Below are 16689 nucleotides of genomic sequence, written 5' to 3'. Positions count from 1 at the left end.
GCGACACCCACCCTCCCCCTCTGCACAGGGAGCCAGGGACAGAAGTGGGCATGTCCTTCTGAATCCTGCAGTAACCTGAGTGCAGTAACTTGAGGTCTCCAGGCCCTGCAGTGACTGGGTGGGCTGATCCCAGTGCCTCTCTCTCTCTCTGCAGCCACTGCAAAGATGGGGTCATGAGCTGTGGTAGCAGAGCCCCAGGTAAGGGTGATAGGGAGGGTGGGGCCTCCTTCATGGTAGTGGGGTTGTGGAGAGCTCGAGGACAGACCAGGACAGGGACACCCCACCCCAGGTCTTGTGCCACACCGAGCCTTCTGTGTTCTTTGCCCTCTCGGGAAAGGTTCCAACTTGGAGGGTGGCATTGTGAAATCCTGTCCCAACCTCAGCCCCACTCAAGTGGCTGTCCCTCCTGCTTCTCGAGAAGATACTGAGACTCCATCTCCCTCAGGGGTAACCAGCTGGGGTATCTGGACAGTCCCTTGACCTCCCCTGGGTCCTGGATTTTCTCTGTCTGAACCATCACGTGTCTGCTGAGGCTGACTCTGTTTCCATTGCGGGATGTGGGATCACAGCAGTGGGGAGGATAGGCTGAGCCTTTGAGACGCTCACAGGCAGTAGAGATGGGGGCATCAGGGTGGCACCCTGGTGGATCAGCCTGTGAGGGCCTTGGAGGTGGTAGGGCAAGGAGGCTGGAGCCTTCAGGGAGGACCTCCTGGGGTGGATGATGCCGCTAAGTATGGAGATTGGCACAGAGGAGATCAGAGAATAGTCATATGGCAGGTGGCAAAGAGCAGGGCCTCCAAACTCAGGTAGCCCTGGGTTCAAATCCTGCCCAGCACTCACTACCTGTGCAGCCCTGGGTAACTCACTTCACCTCTCTGAACCTTCACTTCCTCTTTTGTATATAACCTAGATTCCTAGGTTCTCCCCACGTTTCGTGTATGTCCCTGAGAGTGTTTTTCTTTTTGTTGTTTCTGGCTTCAGGTTTCTGCCCTTTAGGACTTTTATTTCATCTCCTGTAGCTATCCCGTTCTCTCTGTTCCATCCCAGGGTGGGCATAGAACTCAGACCCCCTTTATTGATTTTCCTAAAAAAGATCGCTCACATGGTATAAGTGTATACGGCCGACACGACTGAAGGCTCTGGGAGAGAGAGTGGGTTTATGTCACAGAAATACAGGTAAATGGGAAGTTGACTTCCATGTTGTTAAAAGTCCCCTGGCCACCTGCCACACTGCATGGCTATCCTCTTTCTGGCTCCTCTTCTGGTCCCTCTGGGGCACTTCCTCTCACCTTATCATGCCTTTGAGCGCAGAAGTGACTTCTCTCCATTATATGGGAAAATAGGGGATAGTAATACCTCACAGAGTTGTTGCAGGATTGAATAAGAAAATGCACATGAGGGCCCTGGAACAGTATCTGGTGGAAAGGACACGTCCAGTAATTGGTACTGGTGGTGGTTGTCCTATTGTGGGACAGCACATACCCCTCCCACCCACTGTGATGTGCACTTGGGAACTCAAGGAATGCCTCAGGGGCAGCAAGGGCATGAGAAAGCATCAGAGCCCCATCTCTGCCTGCATCCTCCAGATGCTGGTCCCCAGGTCTCCCTGGCCCCCGCTGCCGCCCAGAAACCCACCCCAGGCCCAGGTGTTCCAAGCATCCTGCTGAGTGTCCAGGCTCTTGCCAGCACCACCCTCTCCTCTTCCAGCTGCTGCCTGTCCAGCAGGCCAGGTCTTCGTGAACTGCAGTGACCTGCACACCGACCCTGAGCTGAGCAGAGAGAGGACGTGTGAGCAGCAGCTGCTGAACCTGAGCCTGAGCGTGCCAGCCCGTGGCCCCTGCCTCTCAGGATGCGCCTGTCCCCAAGGGTATGTATCTGTGTTGCAATGGGTTACCACTCCCGAAGGCTGGCAGAACCAGGGACCATAGCGTGGAGTGAGGGGCAGGGAAAACCTCACACAGCCTTGCAGGGAGGCATCAGCCCACAGCTGGCCAGTGACAGTATAATGACTAGCGAGAATCTGAGAAAGAGCAGGAGGGTGGGGAGCCAAGCCGGAGCGGGGTCCACCTGCCTCTGCTTCTCACCAGCATGTGGCCTTGGACAAGGAAGGGGCCTAGCTCCTTTGAGGCTCAGTTTTTCATCTGTAAAATGGGAATAATAATACTTTCTACCACCTCAAGAGATTGTTGGAGGATTAAGTGAGGTGCCAACCACTGGGTGGGTGCCGGGCATACCTTAGAGGCCTCATGGGCTGAAGACTATGAGAGAGGAAACCCGTGTTTAGCTCTCAACCTTCATCCCTGCAAAATTCTGACCAGGTGGAGGGCTCAGGCCCCTGTTATACTTGAAAAAGAAAGGCCCCACCCTGTGGAAGTAGTCTCCCTCCTGGGTGCCCGAGATGCTGCCATCACAGCTGGGTGACCTGCATGAGCTGAGTTTTGTAGGTCGCCTCATTGATGCTCTGCATGCCGAGGTGGCTGCAGGGGCCCAGCACCCCGCTCTGCCAGTTCTCGTTCCTGATGCTGGTCTTGCTTCAGGTCTAGGCTGAGAAGACAGTTGGGCACCTCATCCCATGACTTGGCAGCACTGGGCTGTGTCCTCAGCCTGTGCGGAGAACAGGGCTAAACTGGGAGTCCCAGCCCAGGCCTGGCAGCCAAAGGACGTGAGAAGGGGGTCAGAGCTTCTAGGGTGGGAAAGGGAGGGAATAGTCAGTTGGAGTTTTGCTGTTTATAAAACACCTTGTTGTAATGATCTCCTTCAATCTCAGAGCATCCTCGGGAGAAAGGAGGGGAGGATCATTATTCCCATTTTGCAGATGAAGACACTGAGGCCAAGGGTGGGGTGCAGGGAAGTGGTCTGCCCAGAGATCCATGACTCAAACCCAACTCTGCTTACTGCAAACCCTGCCCTTTGGCCACAGCGTGCTGGCTCTGTGAGGCCTGGAGTCTGGTCCCCTACACAGAGGTCATGATGTGGTTTATGAGCCTGCCCTTTCCCAGGCAAGGACATCCACAAGGGAGCCCTGTGAGGTTTGGAGAACTCGCACAGGACCTTAGGCCCAAGACTCTGCATTTCTAACAAGCTCCCAGGGGTTGCTGATGCTGCTGGTCTAGGAGCCACACTTTGAGTAGCAAGGTTCTAAAGCAATGTCCAACATTAGGGATTAGTTTAACTCAGAAGATCCCGAAGCCAGACTGGGGCTCCCTTTTCAGTCCCCAGGCTCCAAAGGGTAGGATAGGATGTGAAGATTTCTAAGGACTCGGTGACTTTTGACAAGTTACATGACCTCTTGGGCCACAGTTTTCTTGTCTGTGAGGCCCGGCTGGCTGTTTGCAGGACCAGTCTGAGCAGGACAGTACCTGAATCCTCTTCCTCTGCTTCTGGCCTCCCAAAGTTCAATCCAGGTCCTGGCGCTGTGCCAAGAGCATCCACGGTCCAGAGGACTTAGTGTTTGTCACTAGCTGTGTGATGTCGGACAGGTCACTTAATGTTTATGAGCCTGAGTTTGCTCACCTGTGAATTGAGGACAGTAACACCTACGGTGCAGGATTCTTGTGAGATTTAAAGAAGACAGCGGCTGCAAGGAGCCGGGCACAGTAAGTGCTCCAGAGAAACTCGTCCTCTCCCCCTTCTTAGTGTTGAACCCCCATCACCTCTTGGGGTATTTGCCCTAGTGGCTCACGTGTTGTATCAAATGCCCTATGAGGAGCTTATACACACTCCACAGGGGCTTGTCAAAGGGAAATTGTTACAGTCTCAACTTTTAAAGGAAGGGCAGGCATTTCCTGCCCTAGTGGAACATTCTCCTGGGAGCCGGAATAGGGCTCCCAGTGATACCTAACAACCCCTGCCTGGGGCCCTCTGGGCCTCTGGCCCCTGTGCCCCTCCCCGTGGTGTTTCTTAGACTCTCTGGGTGTGTGTCATCCTCCTGGGCCACTGCAGGGATCTGGGGCTGTCTGTGCTGCTCCAGGTTCCTTTGCATGTTGGTGCTGAGCCAAGGGCTCTGGGGTCACTAAGTAGTGTAGCCCAGTGGTTAGGAGCATGACCTCGAGTCAAGCCTGAGTTCTGATTACACCACTTACTGGGTGAGTCAGTTAACTTCCCTGAGGCTCAGTTTCCTCACCTGTAAAATGGCACAGAATAAGCACTCTATGTGAGTGATGGCATTGTCTTCCTTCACCTGGATCCCATGCATGTGCAAATGCTCCCTGAGGGGGGTCTGGAACAAGAGGGTCCCTTAACAGTTAAGGAGAGGGTGCTCCACAAATTGAGGGCACCTTGAAGACAGAGGCCAGAGCTTCTCTCTGCATGCTCCTGTCTGTGGTGGGCACACAGAAGGTGCTAGGGATGCAGGCAAGTCTGCAAAAGGCCAGGAGGGAGCAGTGGATGGTAGGCGGCAGGAGGGGTCTCCTCCCCGGGTGGATGGTGGGGGCCAGGGAAGGGCCTGGAGGTGAAGATGGACGGCAGTGAGCCAGCCCATCACTGGTGTCTGATGCAATTATGGAGAAAGGAAGGGTAAGAAACCAGTATTTATTGTGTATCTACTAAGTGCTAGGCAGTGCGCCCAGGTCTATAATTAAATTCTCGTAATGACCTTGGGAAGAAGGCGTCGTTATCCCCGTTTCACACATGAAAAACTGGAGGCTTAGAAACGTTAAGCGGCTTCAGGTAGAGCACTGTGGATTAAGCACATGCTTTTTTATTATTTTCCTGCTTCCTCTGACAATCGCGATGAAATGTTGGTAATGGAGTAAAAAGTATAAATCACCAGGGACAAAGGGAGCAGGGATGGGATGACAGTGGCATGAGATGGGTCAATGGTTTTTGAAGAAGGAACGAGGGTAGCTATGTAGAAACTGACCTTGCAGAGCAGAGGATGACAGCTGATGCTTGTAGAGAAGGAAGGCCAAGGAGAAACAGCCTACATGGTGTTGACGGCTTGAGGAACAGGAGGCTCCAGGCATCTCAGAAAGAGGGGTGGTGGGAGCAAGACAGGAGGATGAGGTGCAAGTCTGGGTAAGGAGCAGTTAAACTCCCGGATTCCCTGACCCCATCCGGCAGAGAAAGGTGGTAAGAGTTTCTAGAAATGTCAAGTCAGAGGCTTTGATCTCAGGGACACAGGCAGGGATGAGATGTAGAGTGAAAATAGGGAGATTGACTGAAAGGCTGCTGGGACCCAGCCTTCCTCCCCAGCTTGGTTCCCAGGATGGTGGCATCAAAGTTTTTGCCTCCCAGGCCAGAAATGAAAGATGATTCTTCTCCTGCAAATTGGCTGGGCCAAGAGAAAAAAAACTCTAGAAACTGACATTTTGGGAGTTCCACAACAAAAATGATGCCCCCCCCTTAAATATGGAGCTTCCAATCAATGTTTCGTGTCTCACTCTATTTCCTTTTAATTTTTAAAAAGTGAGGCATAATTTATATACAGTAAAACACACAGATTATAAGTATACAGTTTGTTAAGCTTTGATAAATTTATACCGTCTTGTAACCCACACCTCCATCAAGATAGAGATCACTTCTTTCCCCTCAAAAAAATTCCTTTGAGCCTTATGCTTTTTCCTAGTTAGTGCCTCCCCCATCCCTCCACCATAGTTCTTTATTTTGGCATAGATAGTCTCTGCCTGTTCTAGAACTTCATGAAAGTAGAATCATGCAGTATCTACCCTTTGATGTCTGGCTTCTTCTCCTTAGCTTATGTCTTTGAGGTTGATCCATGTTGTTGCGTTTTCCAGTAGTTTGTTTCTTTTTATTGCTCAGTAGTATTCCATTGTATGAATATACGATAGTTAATTTATCCACTCAAATGTTGATGCATATTTGGGTTATCTACAGTTTGGGCTATTTTAAATAAGGCTGCTTTCTCTTGGATGAACACTTCAGCATGGAATTGAGTCCTAGGGTAGATGTATGTTTAACTACGTAAGAAATTGCCAGATTACTTTCTAAAACATTTGTACGACTTCACCTTCTCATTGCGTGAGAGTTCTGCCTGCACCACATCCTCACTAACACTTGATGTTTTCAGTCTTTCTCATTTTTGTTATTTTAGTGAGAACATAGCTGAATAGCATTATGGTTTTAATTTGTATTTCCCTAATGACTAATGATGAGTACTTTTTCATGTGTTGTTTGGCCATTTGTATATCTTCCTTTGTAAAGTGTCCATTTGAGTCTTATGCCTACTTTTTATTTAGCTGATTTTTTAAAAAATTGAGTTGTAGGGACTTCCCTGGAGATCCAGTGGTTAAGACTCCACACTTCCAATGCAGGGGGCCTAGGTTTGATCCCTGGTTGGGGAACTAGATCCCGCATGTATGCCGCAGCTAAGAAGTCCGCATGCTGCAACTAAAGATCCCACGTGCCACAACTAAGACCCGGTGCAGCCTAAATGAATAAGTAAATAACTTTGCTTGTAAAAAAAAATTGAGTTGCAGAAGTTATAGATTCTGGATGCAAGTCCCTTGTCAGACATCTGTATTGCAAATATTTTCTCCCAGTCTGTGGTTTGCCTATCCATTTACTTACAGTGTCTTAATATGTCTAAAAACTTCTGATGAGCAGAAGGTTAAAATATTGGTGATGTTTACCTTATCACTTTTTTCTTTATGATTAGTGCTCTCTGTGTCCTAAGAAATCTTTGCCACAGTTCCAAAGATATTCCTCTATGTTTTCCTCTAGGAGCTTTATAAATTTTGCTTTTACATTTGGATCTATAATCTATCTAAAATTATTGTATTTTGTATATGCTGTAAAATGGAGTTGTTTCATTTTATTTTTTCTGATGGATATCTAGTGTTTCTAGCCGCATTTAAAAAAAGACTTTACTTTCCCTATTGAATTGTTTTGGAACCTTAAAAAAAAATCAATTGACTGTATAAATGTCGGTCTATTTCAGGACTCTTTATTCTTTTTTTTTTAACATCTTTATTGGAGTATAATTGCTTTACAATGGTTTGTTAGTTTCTGCTTTATAACAAAGTGAATCAGTTATACATATACATATATTCCTATATCTCCTCCCTGTTGCATCTCCCTCCCACCCTCCCTATCCCACCCCTCTAGGTGGTCATGAAGCACCGAGCTGACCTCCCTGTGCTGCTTCCCACTAGCTAGCTATTTTACATTTGGTAGTGTATATATGTCCATGCCACTCTCTCACTTTGTCCCAGCTTACCCTTCCCCCTCCCCATGTCCTCAAGTCCATTCTCTACCTCTGTGTCTTTATTCCTAGGACTCTTTATTCTGTTCCATTGATCTATTTGTCTATCTTTAGGCCAATATCACACTGTCTTGATTTTTGAAGGTTTATAGTAAGTCCTGAAATCAGAAATTGATAGTGTTCCGACTTTGTTCCTTTTCAAAGTTTTTTTGGCACTTTTAGGTCTTTGAATTTCCATGTAAATTTAGGACCAGCTTGTCAATTTCTACAAAACAGCCTCTGGGATTTTGATTGGGATTGTGCTGAATCTATAGGTCACTTTGGGAGAACTGACATCTTCATACTAGTGAGTCCTCTGATCTGCAAATATGTCATTATTGCTCCATTTACTGGGCCTTCTTTAATTTCTCTCAGCAGTGTTGCATAGTTTTCACCTAAAGTTTTGCACATTTGTCATTGAATTTATTTATAGATATTTGGTGTTTTTGTCTTTCATTCCATCTAAGTTGTCAAATTTATAGGCCCATCTATGATGATTTTTCGCCTAGTCTATCAGTAATGGAGAAGAACGTTGAAATCTCCAACTATAATTGTGCTTTTGTCTCTTTTCTCCTTTTAGTTCTATGAGTTTTTGCTTCTGTTTTTGAAGCTCTCATACTTGGTGCATGCCCATTTAGGATTCTTATGTTCTCTTGATAAATTGACTCTTTTGTTATTATGAAATAGCCCTCGTTATTGCTGTTAATACTACTTATCTTGAAGTCTACTTTGTCTAATGTTAATATGGCCACTCTGCCTTGTGACTAGTGTTTGCATGATATCTTTCCCCATCATTTTACTTTTAGTTTATCTGTGCCTTTATATTTCAACTGTGGCTTTTGTAAACAAAATATAGTTGGGTCTTGCTTTTTTCACCAGTGTTACAGTCTCTCCCTTGTAATTAGAGGATTTATGCATTTGCCTTTAATGTAATTGGACTGAGTTTAATACTACCATCTTGTTATTTGTTATCTGTTTGTCCTGTCTTTCTTTGTTTTTTCTTCTTTTGGGTTAAGTATTTTTTAGTATTCTATTTTTTTCTCCTTTATTTCATTTCAAGTATATATCCTGGTATTTTTTATTTTTGTGGTTCTCTAGAGATTACAGTATGTGTCTTTCATTTATCACAGTCTACCATGAATTAATGTTTCACCACTTTAGGTAGAATACTTGTAACAGTCTGCTTTCATTTACTTCCTTCTTGTCCTTTGTACTATTATTGTCATACACTTTACTTCTACGTGTGTTATAAACCCCACGATTCATTGACATTAATCTTGTTCTAAATGCTCAGTTATCTCTTAAAGAAATTAAAAATAATTAAAAAATATTTACCAACATATTTTCTACTTTTGGAGCTCTTCATTCCATGTGAATCTGAGTTTCCATCTTCCTGAAAAATTCCCTTTAACATTTCTTTTCAGTGCAATCTACTAGTTACTCTGTGAGCCACCTGGGTAGGGAGGGTCAATGCCCATGTCCACGGTCTGTTCATTAGTATACATCTAGTGCCTACGGGACAACTGGCATCCAGCCTGGCTGGCGGGTGGGGGGCAGCATGTGGCTGGTAGAGCTGAGCCTTGCTTCCTGATGTGTGGCAGAGACTTCTGAGCTGGGCCAAGTCTGTCTCTGGTTTTTCCAGTTACCGAGGTACCTCTGAACCCCACTGGGCAGCAGCAGGATGCTGGTGGGTACATGGTCACTCTCTTCCAGGGTAAATGCTGAGAGCCGCTCCGGGGCATCCGTGTGGATACAGGGTCCTCCACAGGTGACAGAGATGGGAAGGGTGCTCTCCTGACCACCTGCTTGCTGTGTCCTTTTAGCCTGCTCAGACACGGGGATGCCTGTTTCCTGCCAGAGGAGTGCCCATGCACTTGGAAGGGGAAGGAGTACTTCCCTGGGGACCAGGTCATGTCTCCCTGCCATTCCTGGTAAGTGAGGGCCCCATCCAGCCTCTGCTTTTTGCTGGGGGTGAGGATGGATATGGGACACATGATCATGAGGACAGTCTAGCATCCCCCCTCAACCATGTTCATATTCATGTTGTGTGTTTCTGTGCTATGGAGGGATTTGTGTATATATACAAGTGTACACATAGAAAGAATTTTGGGGAGTGTTTTTGTGAGTACACGAATGTGAGTTTGATTAAACATGTATATGAATGTGTGTAGATGTGTATTTGTAATCATGAGGGTGTGTTTGCCTATGTGTATGGATGTGCAAGTGTGGGCACGTGTCCAAACCGCATAGACTGCGTATGTGAATGTATATGCACGTGCATGTATGAAAAGCTGGGCATTCCTAATCCTGAATATGTTAGTGAGCACATACAGTTATGCATTTGTGTATGTGCACAGCTATATTTATATTCATTTGTGTGCATCTCCATCCATTTAGTATGTGGGGACATGTATGTGCAAAGTGTGTGAATATGTGCATGCACTGGGTGTGCGTATTTGTATTTACATGTAAGTGAACAATATGTAAAATGTGCATTTGTGATTTCCTGTGAATATGTACGTGCTTATATGTGAGAGTAAGTTTACATGTGAATATATTTGCACACTGTATATCTGTTAATATAAGTATACATACGTGAGAGTGTGTGTACCTGGATTGAATTCTTTGAAAACGGGCTTGGAGCCAGTTCTGTAGAGCCTGCCCTGGGCCAGGCAGCGGGGAATGGAAGTGGGTAGAGACTCAACCTCCTAAATATCTTCCCAGGCTCCCACTGCTGCTGTGCCTAACTCATGTTAATTCACTTTCCAGAGGCTTGGCTCCTGGAAGTGTCTATGGTGATTCTTTTTTTAATTAACTTGTTTTCCCACTCTCCACCTGTCCTCTACTTCTGGGAGAGCTGAGCATCTCTCCCACCTTGTAACCACCTAAATCTTGAGGTTCCCCAATGACACCCCCCCCCCCCCCGCCCCTCCGCAAAGGCCTTATAACTACCCGAACAGCTAATGAGGCCTTTCAACCCATGCTTTCAACCCATGCGGCCTCTGCTGTGGCCTCCTTTGCCAGATGTCCTCTGTGTTCCTGGCACACAGAGGCATGTGGAGCCTCCCTGACATTCCTCCTGTGCCCTTGTGCCCCTGCAGAGGGCCCGACCTGGGCTTTCCAGGGCTCTGAGAGTCCAAGTGCTGCTCCAGCCCTGATGTGTCTGCAGGATCAAGGTGACCCTGCCACTGCCCCAGGGCGTCAGGGGACACATCAGGGGCCCCTGAGCCCTGGCTCCTACAGCTCTCTGGAAAATGGCCAAAGCACATCAGCTAGACTAGTGGGGCTAGGATGAAGAGGGGAAGGAAACAGGACGAGGACCCCTCAAAGAGGTCTGGCCAGCTCGTACCAGTGGGGGTCCCCACCCATTGGAACCTATTCCTTCTTAGCCCCACATCACATTCCAGTGACTGTCCAAGGGGTTGGGCTGGGCACAAGACCCTGTGTAAAGTAACTTCAGGTCAGCCTTGGTGTATTGATTCCTGGTCTGGTGTTTTGGAGATGGGTGTGTTCTGTATGAGCCCTTTCCAGCCACTCAGCTCCCCTGAACCCTACGTCTCTTGTAGGCTGAGGAAGGTCTCCTAGACTTAGGGATTCATCTTGCATTAATGAGTGTGTGCTCCATCTCTCTGCTCCCTTTTTATTGCAGAACTTCTCAAAACAGTTGTCTATATTTGCTGCTTTCAATTCCTCTTCTCCCATTCTCCCTCCTATTCCACGAAAACTATCCCTACCAAGGTCACCGATAATCTCCATGGTGTTATATCCAGTGTTTATCACTTGGTCCACATCTTCCTAGACCTATTAGCAGCATTTGACACAGTCAGTCATTTGTTATCATTCTCTACCGTCATACCTTTCTTCATGTGACTCTGGGATTCCCCACCCTCTTGATTTTTTTCCTCCTGCCTCTCTTTTTTTCTTTTGCGGTACGCGGGCCTCTCACTGTTGTGGCCTCTCCCATTGCGGAGCACAGGCTCCGGACGCGCAGGCTCAGTGGCCATGGCTCACAGGCCCAGCCGCTCCGCGGCACGTGGGATCTTCCCAGACCGGGGCACGAACCTGTGTCCCCTATATCGGCAGGCGGACTCTCAACCACTGCGCCATCAGGGAAGCCCCCCCAATCCCCTTTATCTTGCTTCTTCCCCCCATAGCACTCACCACCTTCTTACCCACTCTGTTACCTACTCGTGCTTACTTATTTAGTGTGTAGCTTCCTCCTCTAGAATATAAGCTTCACAAGGGCAGAGGTTTTTTGCTGTTTTGTTCAGTGATGTATCTGAAACTCCTAGAATAATGCCTGGGATGTGGTAGATGCTTATGACTTGTTGAATGAATGAGTGAATGAATGAACGATTGGAGTGGTAAAGAGAGTGTGGACGTTGGAGTCAAATAGATCTGGATTCAGTCTTGGCTCTGTTATTTGTTGGCTTAACCTCTCTGAGCCCCAGTGTGTCCTACATAAAATGGGGACCCACCCTGCCACCCTTTGGGCATCTGTTGGAGGTCAATGATGTTTGTTGACCTCTGGCCCAGGGGCACACAGTGGGCGCTCGATGGGCACACAGTGGGCACTCGATGGGCAGTGGCTCCATCTTGGACATTCAGGGTGGGGGCAGGGCATGCCCTGTCAGGGGTCTGGGCACGTGTGTTTCAGTGTGTGCCAGCACGGCTCGTTCCAGTGCGCCCTCCACCCCTGTGCCTCCACCTGCACCGCCTATGGCGACCGGCATTACCGCACGTTTGATGGGCTCCCATTTGACTTCGTGGGAGCGTGCAAAGTGCACCTGGTCAAGGTTAGTGCCTGGGTGTGTACCAGCTGGCTCTACAGGGACCCAGAGCAGCTGGTGCATAATTAGGTGGGTGGGAGGATCTAAGGCCTGGTGTGTGGCAATTTAGAGACGCAAGATTGGGGCTGGACAGAGCCCACCAGTCTGCCTGTCCTCCTGCCTGTCACCATTATAACCTTGCCCCCTTGGGTGCCAGTGGTTTTTCTGTCTGTAAGAGTAAAAGCAAATGCTTTCTGGGCTTTTATTATATCCCTGGTGGTCTACCAAGCCATTTTAAAGCATTGTTTCACTTAACTCTTACAGCAAGACGGAGTTTATTGAGCCCATGTTATAGCTGGAGTAACTTGGGCTTAGGGAAGTTGGTATCTCACCCGAGACCACACAACTAGTCAGGGACAGAATTGGGGTCAGGTTGGAACCAAGAAATCTGACTGGAGAGTTGGTGTGCAGGCAGGATCCCCTCCAGAAGGAGAAAAGGGTACCAACGGGGTGGGTGGGAGAGTGCCTCAGACACATTCAGGGACCTTGGTTTTGCTAAGGGCCTGTCCATCTCATTATATGATAGTAAAAGTAACAATAATAATAATAATGACAAACCTTCTATGGAATAAGTCCTATCTATGGGGCAGGCACTGTGCTGGGGTCTTTCACATAATTTCAATAACTCCACAAGACAAAGATTATAGAGCTTGTTTTATTTTTTAAATTTCAAAGGTTTTGCATGCTCTTCACTAACATTTAAAACAATATAGAAGCATATATTAAAAACAAATATTCCTTTTCACATCTCTTCTGTTCCTATTCCCTGCTGAATAAGCACTCATAACAGCTAGGTGTGAATCCTGCAAGATCATTTTCCATAAGACAGACAGACAGACAGACACACACACACACATACACACATGTTTTGTTTAATTTCTATGAATAGAATCCCACAATTTGGTTTTATCACTTAATAGTATATTTTGGACATTATCTCATAGAGTCAGTAAATTTTTCTTCTTCTTTTTGTAGAATTCCACAGAAAAGATGTACTCTAGTTTGTTTTGTAATTTGCCATTGATGGACATTTCTGTTGTTGTCAATATTTAAATGCTCAATGAATACTTGTGTGGATGTGTCTCTAGACGCTTCGAAGTAGAATTGCTATAAAAGTTATACGTTTAGAAATGTTGTCCAGTGCCTGCAAATTGCCCTCCAAAAAGGCTTACATTACCATCATCAGTGTGTGTAAGACGGTGCCCCTTCCCCTACACCCCTGTCAACACCAGTCATCCCTATTATATATTCGTTCATTCATTCATCAGACACTTTTTGGAGAATCCCTACATGCTAAACACTGCACCAGGCACCCAAAACAAAACTGAGCTTCAGAGAACTGAAGTAAATTGCCCAGAGTCACAGCTCATATGAAGTAGAAGTGGGTTGAAAACTATTTCAGAGTCTGTGTCCCCCTACCCCATGCCTCTCATCAGAATCTCTTCTCTCCCTGGTTTATTGCACTAACTTATTTCTCCTCAGAGCACATCAGATTTCAGCTTCTCTGTGATTGTAGAAAACGTAAACTGCTACAGCTCTGGCATCATCTGCAGGAAATTTATTTCCATCAACGTTGGGAACTCACTCATCATCTTCGATGACGACTCAGGAAATCCCGTAAGGCCTGGTGCAGGTGAAGCTTGTATGGACAATTTGCTGGTTAATAGAGGGCAGAAGAGGGCTAAGGACTGGTCTCCTTACCACAGCACTTTCTCTTGGAGCCACTGAGTCGGCAGCCCAGATTGAATTCCTTGGCCACGGCCAGGAGCCCAGAGGTCAATGTCAGGGCATGAGGGAGGCAGAGGAATTGGTGAACTCCTGGGGCTGGGCAGTGACTTGTAGCCAGGCCCAGCTGACCCAGGTGTTGGGGGACACTCTGGCCTCAGGAATGGCCACCTCTGTCCCCCTAGAGTCCGGAGAGCTTCCTGGATGAGAAGCAGGAGGTCCACACGTGGCGAGCAGGGTTTTTCACGCTGGTGCATTTCCCACGGGAACACATCACCCTCTTATGGGACCAGAGAACCACGGTGCACATTCAGGCGGGGCCACAGTGGCAGGTAGTCATGTGATCAGTGACCCTCACGGGCCCTGTGCTCCTTCCTAGAGCCAAGCCAGCCCACTGGGTGTCCTTGCATGAGCTGTACCCTCGCCAAAGAGCCAGGAGCCTTATGCCTGCTGTCCTATCTGCCCCGCCCGACTCTGGGCCCCTTCTCCTCTGACTCTTCTCTCTCTGAACACTGTGACCCCAGTAGTTGCTTCTGGGCCTACGAAAGACTCCTAGGCTCAGAGCGACCCCTCTGCCTGTGGCTCACCCTCGGAATGCCTGAGACTGACCATTCTCTCTTCTTTCAGGGCCAGCTGACAGGACTCTGTGGGAACTTTGACTTAAAGACCATCAATGAGATGAGGACCCCAGAGAAGTTAGAGTTAACTAACCCCCAGGAGTTTGGTGGCAGTTGGGCTACAGTTGAGGTAAAACCTCTCCAAGCTGGCTCACTCCTCTCACCCAAATGGACCCTGGTCACAGGTCAGGGGAGAGGGACATTGGTGCAGGGCTGCTCCTGCAACCTCTCTCTCAGCTTCTGACCCAGCATCCTCAGCCCTGGACTCTGTCCTGTGGCCTGAGGACATGCACCATCCCATCTCACACATCAGACCCCAGACCAAGCCCTGGTAGGAGGGCTGAGGCTGGGAAGGAGACAAAGTCTCTGTCCTAGGAGAGATGACCACCTAGTAGGGAAGATGAGTCTTGTTGAAGCATTACCATCTTACCCATCTCTGTGCCCCGGTGCCTGGCGATAGGTCTGGCACACAGGAGAGACCAAGAGAGACCCGCATGGGTTGGGGCAATTAGAGAAGGCTTCCTGAAGGTGGTGGCACTAGTGTGGTACTTAAAAGATAGACCATATTTGGATGGAGGAATGTATCAGAGAGAGGGAGGACAATATTAGCAGAGGCAGAAATGATAGGGGATGTCTCTGAAGTTTGGGAGATGTCTGAGGCTGCCAAGCTGTGAGTGATGGGGGGAAACATCATTGAGCTGACAGCAGGAGATCTGGGTTCTTGTCTTATTCTTTTACTTAAAAAGTTATTTTATTTTGTTTTTCTTTTGTTTGTTTTATTATTTGGGGTTCTTGTGTTAGATCATCCAGTGACTTGCTGGGTGACCTTGAGTAAGTCCCATCTTCTCTGTGGTCCTCTGTGAAGTGAAGGGGCTGGGAGAGGGATAATGGATAGATTTCACTTCATGTGACAAATCTGATCAGTCAGATGAGGCTGCCTGGGCAGCTATGTTGAGAAATACCAACACTTGTGTCAGGCTCAGCTGGAAGAACTGTGAGTGATTAGTTATGTCTGCCATGGGTGCTGCATTAGAGAGTGGTGATATGAGTGTTAGATATTTGCCTTTCCTGGACCGAGTGATCTTAGGTTCCTAGTTCTCTGTTGGGGAGTAGGTGGAGATAAGCCTATGTAGACTGGTGTCAGGGGAGCAGTTAGTCATGGCCTGGAGCTAAATGTAATCCTGAGGTGGGGCAAGGCTGTTCTCACAGCCTCAGAAAAGTATGCTCTAACCCATTCCATTTTAGAGAAGCTGAGTGGGTGACTCACCTTTATTGCTTCCCTCCTCTCACCCTTCACTGTCATTTCTCTCTCAATAATCCGCTTAGGCATACCCTGGGGGGCTCTAGTGACAATGTAGGCCGGGGGAGGAGGTTCAGCAGACATCAGGGAAATCTGTATTTGTTTTCTATGGCTGTGTAACACCATAACTGCAGACTTAGCAGTATCCAACCACACACATGTATTATCTCACAGTTTCTGTGGGTCAGGAGTCAGGGCACAGCTTGATTCGGTTCTCTGCATACAGTATCACAGGCTGCAGCCAAGGTGTCAGCCAGGGCTGGGCTCTCATCTGAAGGTTCGACTGGAGAGGGATCTGTTTCGCTGACCACTCATGTGGTGTTGACAGCCATTCCTTGTAGTCACAGAACTGAGAGCTTTAGTTTTTTTGTGAGCTGTTGGCCCAGGACGACCCTCAGCTCCTAGAGGCCACCCACCATTCCTGCCACGTGCCATTCACAGCCAGCAAGGGAAAGACTCCAGCCAGATGGGCTCTGCACTCTTATGTAACATGACAATGCAGTCACTGGCACATAACCACATCCATGTGTCACCTTTGCTGTCTTTTGTCGACTTGTCAGTTTGGTCCCTCCCACATTCAAGGGCAGGGGATTATACAAGGATGTGAACACAGGAGGCCGGGATCAAGGGAGCCACTCTAAGAGTCTCCACCACATCAGGCAACAGGCATTTGAGGGGTAGGGAGATCAACAGCGCTGCCTTTGCCCCCTCAGTGCCCAGACACCCTCGATCCCCGAGACACATGTGTCCTGAATCCTCTCCGAGAACCCTTTGCCAAAAAGGAGTGCAGCATCCTGCTCAGCGAGGTGTTTGAGACCTGCCACCCTGTGGTGAGTGGACTCCAGGCTTGGCTACTCCTGGGCCCCCTTCCCACCTCCCTGGAATCCCTTCTGCTCTCAGACCCTCCATGCCTTGGAGAGACACCTCAGGTCTAGAGGAAAGATTCACCTCTGCCATTCCCTTGCCTCTGGTCTGCTCGGATGAGTCTGCCCTGTTTCCCTGGGACAGACACAGTCA

General features: G+C 48.0%; 1 protein-coding gene across 1 annotated transcript in view; it reads left to right on the top strand.

The window, feature by feature from the left end:
- The window catches only part of OTOG (otogelin), an 86958-nt gene that overhangs the window by 31028 nt on the left and 39241 nt on the right, over positions 1-16689 (top strand). The window contains exons 22-29 of the mRNA XM_067749719.1: positions 155-198; positions 1708-1867; positions 9025-9132; positions 11859-11997; positions 13513-13647; positions 13941-14087; positions 14383-14502; positions 16386-16502. Coding sequence (XP_067605820.1) covers positions 155-198; positions 1708-1867; positions 9025-9132; positions 11859-11997; positions 13513-13647; positions 13941-14087; positions 14383-14502; positions 16386-16502 — 970 coding nt within the window. The remainder of the gene's footprint in view (positions 1-154; positions 199-1707; positions 1868-9024; positions 9133-11858; positions 11998-13512; positions 13648-13940; positions 14088-14382; positions 14503-16385; positions 16503-16689) is intronic.

The sequence above is a fragment of the Pseudorca crassidens genome, chromosome 9, assembly GCF_039906515.1.
Source record: "Pseudorca crassidens isolate mPseCra1 chromosome 9, mPseCra1.hap1, whole genome shotgun sequence".
Lineage (NCBI taxonomy): Eukaryota > Metazoa > Chordata > Mammalia > Artiodactyla > Delphinidae > Pseudorca > Pseudorca crassidens.
Note: the sequence above shows the minus strand (reverse complement) of the source record. Positions and strands in the feature narration are given on the sequence as shown.